Below are 12,633 nucleotides of genomic sequence, written 5' to 3'. Positions count from 1 at the left end.
GTTGTTAGCATGTGGAATGTCCAAGCAGAAACAGTGCTGGGAGTGGAATCCGGGATAACAACCACAACAACTACTTGCATTTATTTATAGAATCATAGAAAGTTACAGCACAGAAGGTGGCTATTCGGCCCATCAAGTCCACGCCGGCTCTATGCAAGAGCAATCCAGCCATTGACCAGAATCTTAACTGGACCAGCCATATAAATACTGTGGCTACAAGAGCAGGTCAGAGGCTGGGTATTCTGCAGCGAGTGACTCACCTCCTGACTCCCCAAAGCCTTTCAACCATCTACAAGGCACAAGTCAGGAGTGTGATGGAATACTCTCCACTTGCCTGGATGAGTGCAGCTCCAACAACACTCAAGAAGCTCGACACCATCCAGGACAAAGCAGCCCACTTGATTGGCACCCTATCCACCGCCCTAAATATTCACTCCCTTCACCACCGGTGCACAGTGGCTGCAGTGTGCACCATCCACAGGATGCACTGCAGCAACTCGCCAAGGCTTCTTCGACAGCACCTCCCAAACCCGCGACCTCTACCACCCAGAAGGACAAGGACAGAGATAGGGAGGGATTAAGAATATAAGAACATAAGAAATAGGAGCAGGAGTGGGCCATATGGCCCCTCAAGCCTGCTCCGCCATTCAATGAGATCATGGCTGATCATCTACCTTTGAAAGCAAGGATGAGAATTTTAAAATCGAGGTGTTGCTTGACCAGGATTAGCTTAAAAGGGAAGTGGACAAATATTTGAAAAAGAAAAAGCAACTAAAAACAATGGGAAAAGGTAGGGGATTGGAACTAAGTGAATCGGACTTTGAGGGTTAGCACAGGTGTGATGAGATGAATGGCCTTCTATGCTTGCAAATTTCTATGATTCAATAATTATCTGTTACGTTAAATATTTTAAGTTTCAAAATCAATTGAATCTGCAGTCTCTGCTGAGCTAGTTAATGATATGGGGAGCAGAATTTTAAAAAAAATATTTGTTCTTGGGGTGTGGGTGACATTGGCAAGGTCATATTGATTGTCCACCCCTACTTACCCTGAGAAGGCGGTGGTGGGCCTTCCTCCAGTAATTGTTTGTACAACCGAGTGGCTCGCTGAGCCTCTTCAGAAGGCATTAACTATATAGTGTGGGACTGGAGTCATGTGCAGGCCAAACCAAATAGGAGTGGCACGCTCCCTACCCTGGAGGACATAGGACCATAGGAATTACTAGACGAGAAAGGACCAAGGTTCACCTAGTTCATCTTCAACATCCCGGTAGTCCCATCAGTGAGGGATCTCAACCCTAATCAGCACGTCCAGCTGGACGGTCTGTGTGTGTCATTGGGCAAGGACAACAGCAACACCCTGCTTGGCCACAATGCTCGCTACATATTTAGCCCACTGGCACTCACCGTCTAGAATCCCCCATGAAGGGTGGTCACTTGAGGGAAATACTGAAGGATCACCGATGGAATAAGAAAAATATTTATTAAAAAAATCAAGCAGCCAGAAAAATAGTGGTGTCTCTAATTAAGAATCTGAATGGGAACAAAGGGGAACAGACAAACAAATCATTAAATCATAGAATCATAGAATCATAGAAAGGTTACAGCACAGAAGGTGGCCATTTGGCCCATCGAGTCTGCACTGGCTCTATGCAAGAGCAATCCAGCTAGTCCCACTCCCCTGCCCTTTCCCTGTAGCCCTGCAAATTTTTTCCTTCAAGTACTTATCCAGTTCCCTTTTGAAGGCCATGATTGAATCTGCCTCCACCACCCCCTCGGGCAGTGCATTCCAGATCCTAACCACTCGCTGTCTAAAAAAGTTTTTCCTCATGTCGTCTTTGGTTCTTTTGCCAATCACCTTAAATCTATGTCCTTTGGTTCTTGACCCTTCCACCAATGGGAACAGTTTCTCTCTATCTCCTCTGTCTCGACCCTTCATGATTTTGAATACCTCGATCAAATCTCCTCTCAACCTTCTCTGTTCCAAGGAGAACAATCCCAGCTTCTCCAGTCTATCAACGTAACTAAAGTCCCTCATCCCTGGAATCATTCTAGAAAATCTCCTTTGCACCCTCTCTAAGGCCTTCACATCCTTCCTAAAGTGTGGGGCCAGAACTGGACACAATACTCCAGCTGTGGCCGAACCAGTGTTTTATAAAGGTTCATCATGACTTCCATACTTTTGTACTCTATGTCTCTATTTATAAAGCCCAGGATCCCGTATGCTTTTTTAACCGCTTTCTCAACCTGCCCTGCCACCTTCAACGTTTTGTGCACATAAACCCCCAGATCTCTCTTTTCCTGTACCCCTTTTTAGAATTGTGCCCTCTAGTTTATATTGCCTCTCTTCGTTCTTCCTACCAAAATGTAGCACTTTGCACTTTTTTCTGCGTTAAATTTCATCTGCTGTGTGTCTGCCCATTCCACCAGCCTGTCTATATCCTCTTGAAGTCTATCACTATCCTCCTCACTGTTTACTACATTTCCAAGTTTTGTGTCATCTGCAAATTTTGAAATTGTGCCCTGTACACCCAAGTCCAAGTCATTAATATATATCAAGAAAAGCAGTGGTCCCAGCACTGATCCCTGGGGAACACCACTGTACACCTCCCTCCAGTCCGAAAAACAACGGTTTCCTGTCCCTTAGCCAATTCGGTATCAATGTTGCTACTGCCCCCTTTATTCCATGGGCCACAATCTTGAAGATAAGCCTACCGTGCGGCACTTTGTCAAATGCTTTTTGAAAATCCATATACACCACATCAACTACATTGCCCTCATCGACCCTCTCTGTTACTTCATCAAAAAACTCTATCAGGTTAGTTGAGGTTAAACTCACGAGCCTATAGTTTCTGGGTTTATCCTTTCAACCTTTTTTGAACAAGGGTGTAACATTTGCAATTCTCCAGTTCTCTGATACTACCCCGTATGTACAGATGTTTGGAAGATTATGGCCAGTACCTCCGCAATTTCCACCCTTACTTCCCTCAGCAACCTAGGATGCATCCCATCTGGACCAGCTAACTTATCTACTTTGAGTATAAGAATGTACTCTGGGTGGGGGACTTCAATGTCCATCACCAAGAGTGGCTCGGTAGCACCACTACTGACCGAGTTGGCCGATTCCTGAAGGACATGGCTGCTAGACTGGTCCTGTGGCAGGTGGTGAGCGAACCAACACGAGGGAAAAGCCTACTTGACCTCATCCTCACCAATCTACCTGTCGCAAATGCATCTGTCCATGACAGTATTCGTAGGAGTGACCACCGCACAGTCCTTGTGGAGATGAAGTCCCATCTTCACACTGAGGACACCATCCAATGTGTTCTGTGGCACTATCACCGTGCTAAATGGGATAGATTCAGAACCGATCTAGCAGCTCAAAACTGGGCATCCATGAGGCGCTGTGGGCCATCAACAGCAGCAGAATTGTATTCCAGCACAATCTGTAACCTCATGGCCCGGCATATTCCTCACTCTACCATTACCAACAAGCCAGGGGATCAACCCTGGTTCAATGAGGAGTGTAGAAGAGCATGCCAGGAGCAGCACCAGGCGTACCTAAAAATGAGGTGCCAACCTGTTGAAGCTACAACTCAGGACTAGAGAATCATAGAAAATTTATGGAATAGAAGGAGGACATTCGGCCCATTGTGTCCGCGCCAGCTGAAGAACGAGCCACCCAGCCTAATCCCACTTTCCCGCATTTGGTCCGTAGCCCTGCAGGTCACGGCTCTTCAGGTGCACATCCAGGGATTTTTAAAATGAGTTGAGGGTTTCTGCCTCGCCCACCCTTTCAGGCAGTGAGTTCCAGACTCCCACCACCCTCTGGGGGAAAAAAACTTTCCTCATTTCCACTCTAATCCTTCTACCAATCACTTTAAATCTATGCCCCCTGGTTATTCACCTCTCCGCTAAGGGAAATAGGTCCTTCCTATCCACTCTATCTGGGCCCCTCATAATTTTATACACCTCAATTAAATCTCCCCTCAGCCTTCTCTGTTCCAAGGAAAACAACCCCAGCCTATCCAATCTTTCCTCATAGCTAAAATTCTCCAGTCCTGGCAACATCCTCGTAAATCTCCTCTGCACCCTCTCTAGTGCAATCACATCTTTCCTGTAATGTGGTGACCAGAACTGTACTCAGTACTCAAGCTGTGGCCTAACCAGTGTTTTATACAGTTCCAGCATAACCTCCCTGCTCTTATATTCTATACCTCGGCTAATAAAGGAAATAGTTCCATATGCCTTCTTAACCACCTTATCTACCTGTCCTGCTCCCTTCAGGGATCTGTGGACATGCACTCCAAGGTCCCTCACTCCCTCTACACCTCTCAGTATCCTCCCATTTATTGTGTATTCCCTTGCCTTGTTTGCCCTCCCCAAATACATTACCTCACACTTCTCTGGATTGAATTCCATTGGCCACTTTTCTGCCCACCTGATCAGTCCATTGATATCTTCCTGCAGTCTACAGTTTTCCTCCTCACTATCAACCACACGGACAATTTTTGTATCATCTGCAAATTTCTTAATCATGCCCCCTACATTTATGTCCAAATCGTTAATGTATTCCACAAAAAAGCAAAGGACCTAGTACTGAGCCCTGCGGGACCCCACTGGAAACATCCTTCCAGTCACAAAAACACCCATCGACCATTACCCTTTGCTTCCTGCCACTGAGTCAATTTTGGATCCAATTTGCCACATTCCCTTGGATCCCATGGGCTTTTACTTTTTTGGCCAGTCTGCCGTGTGGGACCTTGTCAAAAGCCTTGTTACAACCCATGTAGACTACATCAATTACACTATCGATCCTCCTTATCACCTCCTCGAAAAATTCAATCAAGTTAGTCAGACACGACCTTCCCTTAACAAATCCATGCTGACTGTCCTTGATTACTCCGTGCCTTTCTAAGTGACGGTTTATCCTGTCCCTTAGAATTGATTCCAATAATTTTCCCACCACCGAGGTTAGGCTGACTGGCCTGTAATTACTCAGTCTATCCTTTTTAAACAACGGTACAATGTTAGCAGTCCTCCAATCTTCCGGCACACGGCCTGTGTTCCTCCCTGGCTTCTTTTAACAGCCTGGGATACATTTCATCCGACCCTGGTGATTTATCCACTTTCAAAGATGCTAATCCCCTTAATACTTCCTCTCTCACTATGTTTATCCCATCCAATATTTCACACTCCACCTCCTTAACTACAATCCCTGTATCGTCCCTCTCTTTTGTGAAGACAGATGGAAAGTATTCATTAAGAACCATCCCCACATCTTCCACCTCCACACATAGTTTACCTTTTTGGTCTCTAATAGGCTCTACTCTTTCCCTAGTTATCCTCTTGCTCTTAATGTATTTATGAAATGTCTTTGGGTTTTCTTTGATTTTACCTGCTAATATTTTTTCATGCCCTCTCTCTGCTTTCCTAATTTCCTTTTTAACATCACCCCTGCACTTTGTTTACTCCTCTAAACTTTCCGTAGTATTGAGTTCCCGGTGTCTACCATAGGCTTTCTTTTTTTGCCTTATCTTACCCTGAATGCTTCTTGACATCCAGGGGGCTCTAGATTTGTCAGCCCCTCCCTTTTTCTTTGTGGGAACATGTTTACTCTGAACCCCTTGAATCTCCCCCTTGAATGTCTCCCACTGCTCTGACACTGATTTACCCTCAAGCATCTGTTTCCAGTCCACTTCTGCTAAATCATTTCTCAGTTCAGTAAAATTGGCCTTTCCTCAATTGAAAACTTTTACTCCTGTTCTATCTTTGTCCCTTTCCATAACTATGCTGAAACTAATTGTATTATGATCACTACCACCAAAATTCTCTCCCACTGATACTCCTTCCACCTGCCCAGCTTCATTTCCTAGAACTAAATCCAGGACTGCCCCCCCTCTCGTTGGGCTTGCTATATACTGGCTAAAAAAATTCTCCTGTATGCAATTTAAGAATTTTGTGCCCTCAATACTGTTCACACTGTTTGTGTCCCAGTTAATATTCGGGTAGTTGAAATCCCCTATTACTGCCCTATTATTGTTGCACCTCTCAGAAATTTGCCTAAATATTTGCTCCTCTATCTCCCTCTGACTGTTTGGGGGTCTATAGTACACTCCCAGCAGCGTGACTGCCCCTTTTTTGTTCTTTAGCTCAACCCATAAGGCCTCATTTGATGCTCCTTCGAAATTATCATCCCTCCTGACATCTGTAATTGTTTCCTTAACCAAAATTGCCACCCCCTCCTTTTTTATCCCCCTCTCTATCGCGTACTGGGGGAAACACTCCCAGTTGAAATGGACGTGTTGCAGCCATCAGCCTGTGGCAGCTGCAAAGGTCCATTTGACAGGTGGTGGGGGGAGACCCTCACTCATTGCAGGAGGCCACTCTGTCACTTGGGACAAAGTTTGGCCTCCACCACCCTCCTCGTAACAATAAAGTTCACCAACTTGCACACTTACCCCAGTGTCCAGACACATGTACCTACCTTGCGGACCCCCTCAAATGTACATCTTCCGGATGGGGGCCGCCGTAGCTGCAGTCATGACTTCCTCGGAGGGCGAACAGCATCACCAGCCTCGCCATCCACGCCGTCCACCTCTGACACGTGGAGCTCCACAACACAGTGCTGTGACATATCCACCTGTACAGCAGGAGGGAGGGCAACCGCAGAGAGAGATGCTTCGCAGAGGGCACTACCCTCGCCACAGAGTCCACAGACCGAGGCTCAGCTTCCTGGACCTCTCCGAGCAGCAGTGCACACGGAGGCTCAGAGTCACTCGACATGTAGTCGTGGACATCTGCAGCCTCCTTCATGCCAAGCTACTCCTGGCTGGCCCGAGCACCATCTTCTTACCTGTCGCTGTCAAAGTCACCACTGCCCTCAACAACTTCTCCTCCGCATCCTTCCAGGGTGCAACCGGGGACATCGCCGACGTCTCTCAGTCGTCTGCACAAAAGAGCCCTGCAAATACACCTACACCCACTCTGCAGTGACACAATGGGTGGCATCAGGTGTGGGTCTTCATTGTGATCCTCAGGAAAGGGCATTATTGCACAAACCAGACAAAATTCGAAAAGACGTGGCAGTAGTGGTGCCAATATAATATGTAATGTGAGTTGGTCAGAAATTAAATATAAGTAAAAACCATGAAAAACCCTCAAACACCCTTGTGCATCCCCTTCATGATCACAACACGTTTGCCTTACGCTTCCTACTGCACATATGTGATGCATGCCCTGTGGCTGCAGCACAGGTAGTGGCAGGTTGAGTGAGGCTGATTGTGAGAGAGATGCACGAGAGGGTGAGTATGAGATGGAGCCATGAGATTGTATGAGGATTGGGTTGAGTGGTAGTGGCGGGATGAGTACTGGCGAGGTGAGTAACTGCAGGTAAGATGAGGATGAGGTTTGAGTGGGTGTGAGGGGTGATGTGACAGAGTAGTGTTGGCAGTGCAGAAGGAGATGTGGGGTGGGGGCGGTGATGTGGCAGATGGAGTGTAGGGGAATGAGTAAGTGTACTCACTTTGGCTGACCTACTGAGGTCATTGGAGCGCCTCCTGCACTGTATGCAGGTGGGCGATATGTTGGTGGTGCTGGTGACCCCCTCTGCCACCTCGAGCCAGGCCTTCTTGGTGGCAGAGGCAGGCCACTTCCTCCCGCCCGCCGGGGGGAAGATCTCTGTCCTCCCCCTCCTCCTCACCCAATCAATAAGTCCTGGAGTGAGGCATGATTAAACCTGGGAGCAGCCTTTCCCCTGGGCTGCTCCATGCTGTAATTTTGTCTATTTCTTGCAGCATCAGTCAGTGGAGGACTGCCCCTTTAAATAGGGCTCCTCCAGCTGACAGACCGCCCAGCGCGAAACCCGGAAGCCAAGGTAAGTACATTCAATCAAGCTGCAATTACCCACGCGCCCAGTCGACCCCCCCGCCACCCTCCTAATATCGAGCCCTTTGTGTCCTCATCACAATTTGCTTTTCCACCTATCTTTGTATCATCAGCAAATTTGGCCACAAGACACTCTGTTCCTTCATCCAAGTCATTGATATATATTGTAAATAGTTGAGGCCCCAGCACTGAGCCCTGCGGCACCCCACTAGTTACAGATTGCCATTTTGAAAATGACCCTTTTATCCCGACTCTTTGTTTTCTGTTAGTTAGCCAATCCTCTATCCATGCCAGTATTTTATCCCCAACACCATGAGCTCTTATCTTGTGCAGTAATCTTTTATGTGGCACCTTATCGAATGCCTTTTGGAAATCCAAATATACTGCATCCATTGGTTCCCCTTTATCCACCCTGCCCGTTACTTCCTCAAAGAACTCTAATAAATTTGTCAGACACGATTTCCCCTTCATAAAACCATGTTGACTCTCCTTGATTGTATTATGAGTCTCCAAATGTCCTGCTACTACTTCCTTAATAATGGATTCTAGCATTTTCCCAATGACAGATGTTAGGCTAACTGGTCTATAGTTACCTGCTTTCTGTCTCACTCCCTTCTTGAATAGGGGTGTTACGTTTGCGGTTTTCCAATCCGCTGGGACCTTTCCAGAATCTAGTGAATTCAGGAAGAATTACAACCAATGCATCCACTATCTCTGTAGCCACTTCCTTTAAGACCCTCGGATGCAAGCCATCAGGTCCAGGGGACTTGTCAGCCTTTAGACCCATTAGTTTACCTCGTACTTTTTCTCTAGTGATAGTGATTGTTTTTAGTTCCTCCCTCCCCTTTGCCCTTTGATTTTCTACTATTATTGGTATGTTATTAGTGTCTTCTACTGTGAAGACAGATACAAAATATCTGTTCAATTCCTCTGCCTTTCCTTTGTTTTCCATTATTATTTCCCCAGTCTTGGTTTTCAATTTTTAACCCATCTACTATCTCAACTATATCTTCCTTTACCGAGAATCTGGCAGCATCTTCTTCCTTGGTAAAGACAGACGCAAAGTACCCATTTAGTACCTCAGCCATGCCCTCTGCCTCCATGAGTAGATCTCCTTTTTGGTCCCTAATCGGCCCCACCCCTCCTCTTATTATTCATTTACTGTTTACATGCCTGTACAAGACTTTTGGATTCCATTTTATGTTGGCCGCCAGTCTATTCTCAGACTCTCTCTCTGCCCCTCTTATTTCCTTTTTCACTTCCCCTCTGAATTTTCTATATTCAGCCTGGTTCTCAATTGTGTTATCAACCTGACATTTGTCATATGTCCCTTTTTTCCCTTTCATCTTACTCACTATCTCTTTCATCATCCAGGGAGCTCTGGACTTAGTTACCCTACATTTCTCCCTCATGGGAATGTACCTAGACTGTACCCAAACCATACCAATTGTATCCAAAAGTAGCATCCCAGGTTAATAAGGCCATAAAAAAAGCAAGCCAAGCACTGGAGTTTATCTCTAGAGGCATAGAATTGAAAAGCAGAGAAGTTACGCTAAACTTATATAGAACCTTGGTTAGACCACACTTGGAGTACTGTGCACACTTCTGGTCTCCATTTATAAAACAGGATATTGAGGCACTGGAGAACGTGCATAAAAGATTTACAAGGATGATATCAGAACTGAGAGGATATACCTATCAGGAAAGAATTTTGGAGAATCATGGAGAATTTTAGCTATGAGGAAAGATTGGATAGGCTGGGGTTGTTTTCTTTGGAACAGAGGAGGCTGAGGGGAGATTTAATTGAGGTGTATAAAATTATGACGGGACTAGATAGAGTGGATAGGGAGGACCTATTTCCCTTAGCGGAGAGGTCAATAACCAGGGGGCAGAGATTTAAAGTATTTGGTAGAAGGAATAGCGGGGAGCTGAGGAGAAATTATTTCACCCAGAGGGTGGTGGGGTCTGGAACTCACTGCCTGAGAGGGTGGGAGAGGCAGAAACCCTCAAATCATTTAAAAAGTACCTGGATGTGCACCTGAAGAGCTGTAACCTACAGGGCTATGGACCAAGTGCTGGAAAATGGGATTAGGCTGGGTGGCTCATTTTTGGCCAGCACGGACATGATGGACCGAATAGCCTCCTTCTGTGCCATAAAATTCCTATGATTTCATGAAGAAAAATTGAACAGATTGAGGATCTTTTCTCTAGAAAAGAGAAGACTGAGGGGTGTAACTAGGGACGATAAATATAAGATATTTATATTGATAAATCCAATCGGGAATTCAGGAGAAACTTCTTTACCCAGAGAGTGGTGAGAATGTGGAACTCACTATCAAAAGGAATCGTGGAGGTGAATAGCAAAGATACATTTAAGGGGAAGCTCGATAGGCACATGAGGGAGAAAGGATATGTTGATAGCGTTAAATGAAGGGGGGTGGGAGGAGGCTCGTGTGGAGAATAAACGCTGGCACAGACCTGTTGGGCCGAATGGCCTGTTTCTGTGCTGTAAATACTATGTAATTCTCGATCTCTTTTCTCTCTTGCAGGCCCCATGTGTGCAGGTACGACGTAGCTCTGCAGAGGGATGTGGAGGAGGAGTTTCAACCAATGGAATGCCATGTGCAGGAAATGTAGAGTGAGGGCGTTCCCTGCTTTGTTTGCTGTGTTTGGTTCGGTAATGTTCGAGAGGACTTGTTCATCAACATGTCTCAGTGTATAGTCAATGGTCCCTGCTCCTTGTTATGTTTGATGTGTAGAATGATCAGTAAAGTCCCATTGCAACCTGACTAATGACTGAGGGTCCTTCCTCTTTTGGCTGTCACTGTAAATCTAGGGGTCATAGTCTCAGGATAAGGGGTCGGCCATTTAGGACCAAGATGAGGAAAAATATCTTCACTCAGAGGGTTGTGAATCTTTGGAATTCTCTACCCCAGAGGACTGTGGATGGTCAGTCATTGAGTATATTCAAGACTGAGATCGATGGATATCTGGACACTAAGGGAATCAAGGGATACGGGGATCAGGCAGGAAAGAGGAGTTGAAGTAGAAGACTAGCCATGATCTTAAGCAACGATAGACCAGTCAGTTTAACGTCGATGGTGGGGAAACTTTTAGAAATGATAATCCGGGACAGAATTAGCAGTCACTTGGACAAGTGTAGATTGATTAGGGAAAGCCAGCACGGATTTGTTAAAGGCAAATAGTGTTTAACTAACTTGATAGAGTTTATTGATGAGGTGCTTGCAGCCTGTATGGACGAAAGCGGGGGCTGCAGGGTGGATGAGCAAACTGACCATGGCACCGTGCTACAGGAAGCCGTTCACGCGGGGGGTGTTAGCAGGAATGTAGTGGTAGTGGGGGACAGTATAGTCAGGGGGATAGACACAGTTCTCCGCAGCCGAGAACGTGAGCCCCGAAGGCTGTGTTGCCTGCCCGGTGCCAGGGTTCGGGACATCTGCTCTGGGCTGGAGAGGAACTCGCAGTGGGAGGGGAGGATCCAATTGTTGTGGTCCATGTAGGTACCAACGACATAGGTAGGACGAGGGAAGAGGTTTTGCTGAGGGAGTGTGAGCAGCTAGGGGCTAAATTAAAAAGCAGACCCTCAAAGGTAATAATCTCTGGAATATTACCTGAGCCACGAGCAAATTGGCATAGGGTAAATAAGATTAGAGAGTTAAATTCGTGGCTCAAAGATTGGTGTGGGAGAAATGGGTTTCGAATCATGGGGCACTGGCACCAGTCCTGGGCAAAGTGGGAGCTGAACCATTGGGACGGGCTTCACCAGAACCGTACTGGGGCCAGTGTTCTGGCGAATCGTATAACTAGGGCGGTAGAGAGGGCTTTAGACTAATAGTGGGGGCGAGGGATCAAGTAAAGGAAGATGTGATAAATTAAAGAAAGAAGACAAGGCAAGAGAGCAAGGTAGCAATAAAGGAAATGATAATCAGAGAGTGGCAGGAAGGGACAGAGCATGCAAACTGAAGAGTGCGCCAGCAGATAAGGCTAGAGGTTGCAAAAATAGTAAGAAGGCAGCACTAAAGGCTTTGTATCTGAATGTGCGTAACATTCGCAACAAAATGGATGAATTGACAGCTCAAATAGAAATAAATATATACGATCTGGTAGCCATTTTTAAAATTTGTTCATGGGATGTGGGCGTCGCTGGCGAGGCCGGCATTTATTGCCCATCCCTAATTGCCCTTGAGAAGGTGGTGGTGAGCCGCATTCTTGAACCGCTGCAGTCCGTGTGGTGAAGGTTCTCCCACAGTGCTGTTAGGAAGGGAGTTCCAGGATTTTGACCCAGTGACGATGAAGGAACGGCGATATATTTCCAAGTCGGGATGGTGTGTGACTTGGAGGGGAATGTGCAGGTGGTGTTGTTCCCATGTACCTGCTGCTCTTGTCCTTCTAGGTGGTAGAGGTCGCGGGTTTGGGAGGTGCTGTCGAAGAAGCCTTGGCGAGTTGCTGCAGTGCATCCTGTGGATGGTACACACTGCAGCCACGGTGCGCCAGTGGTGAAGGGAGTGAATGTTTAGGGTGGTGGATGGGGTGCCAATCAAGCGGGCTGCTTTGTCCTGGATGGTGTCGAGCTTCTTCAGTGTTGTTGGAGCTGCACTCATCCAGGCAAGTGGAGAGTATTCCATCACACTCCTGACTTGTGCCTTGTAGATGGTGGAAAGGCTTTGGGGAGTCAAGAGGTGAGTCACTCGCCACAGAATACCCAGCCTCTGACCTGCTCTTGTAG

The 12,633-nt window shown here is 46.6% G+C and overlaps 1 protein-coding gene across 2 annotated transcripts in view; it reads left to right on the top strand.

The window, feature by feature from the left end:
* LOC137327035 (lipase member H-like) overlaps window positions 1-10,675 on the top strand; it is an 87,350-nt gene extending 76,675 nt beyond the window's left edge. For both annotated transcript variants that reach the window (XM_067992416.1, XM_067992415.1), the window contains one exon: window positions 10,436-10,675. In XM_067992416.1, the coding sequence (XP_067848517.1) occupies window positions 10,436-10,523 (88 nt within the window). In that variant the 3' untranslated portion in view covers window positions 10,524-10,675. The remainder of the gene's footprint in view (window positions 1-10,435) is intronic.
* The last annotated feature ends 1,958 nt before the right edge of the window (window positions 10,676-12,633 follow it).

The sequence above is a fragment of the Heptranchias perlo genome, chromosome 11 (genome assembly GCF_035084215.1).
Source record: "Heptranchias perlo isolate sHepPer1 chromosome 11, sHepPer1.hap1, whole genome shotgun sequence".
Classification (NCBI taxonomy): Eukaryota; Metazoa; Chordata; class Chondrichthyes; order Hexanchiformes; family Hexanchidae; genus Heptranchias; species Heptranchias perlo.
The sequence above is the reverse complement of the archived record's forward strand: the minus strand, read 5'-3'. Positions and strand labels throughout refer to the sequence as shown.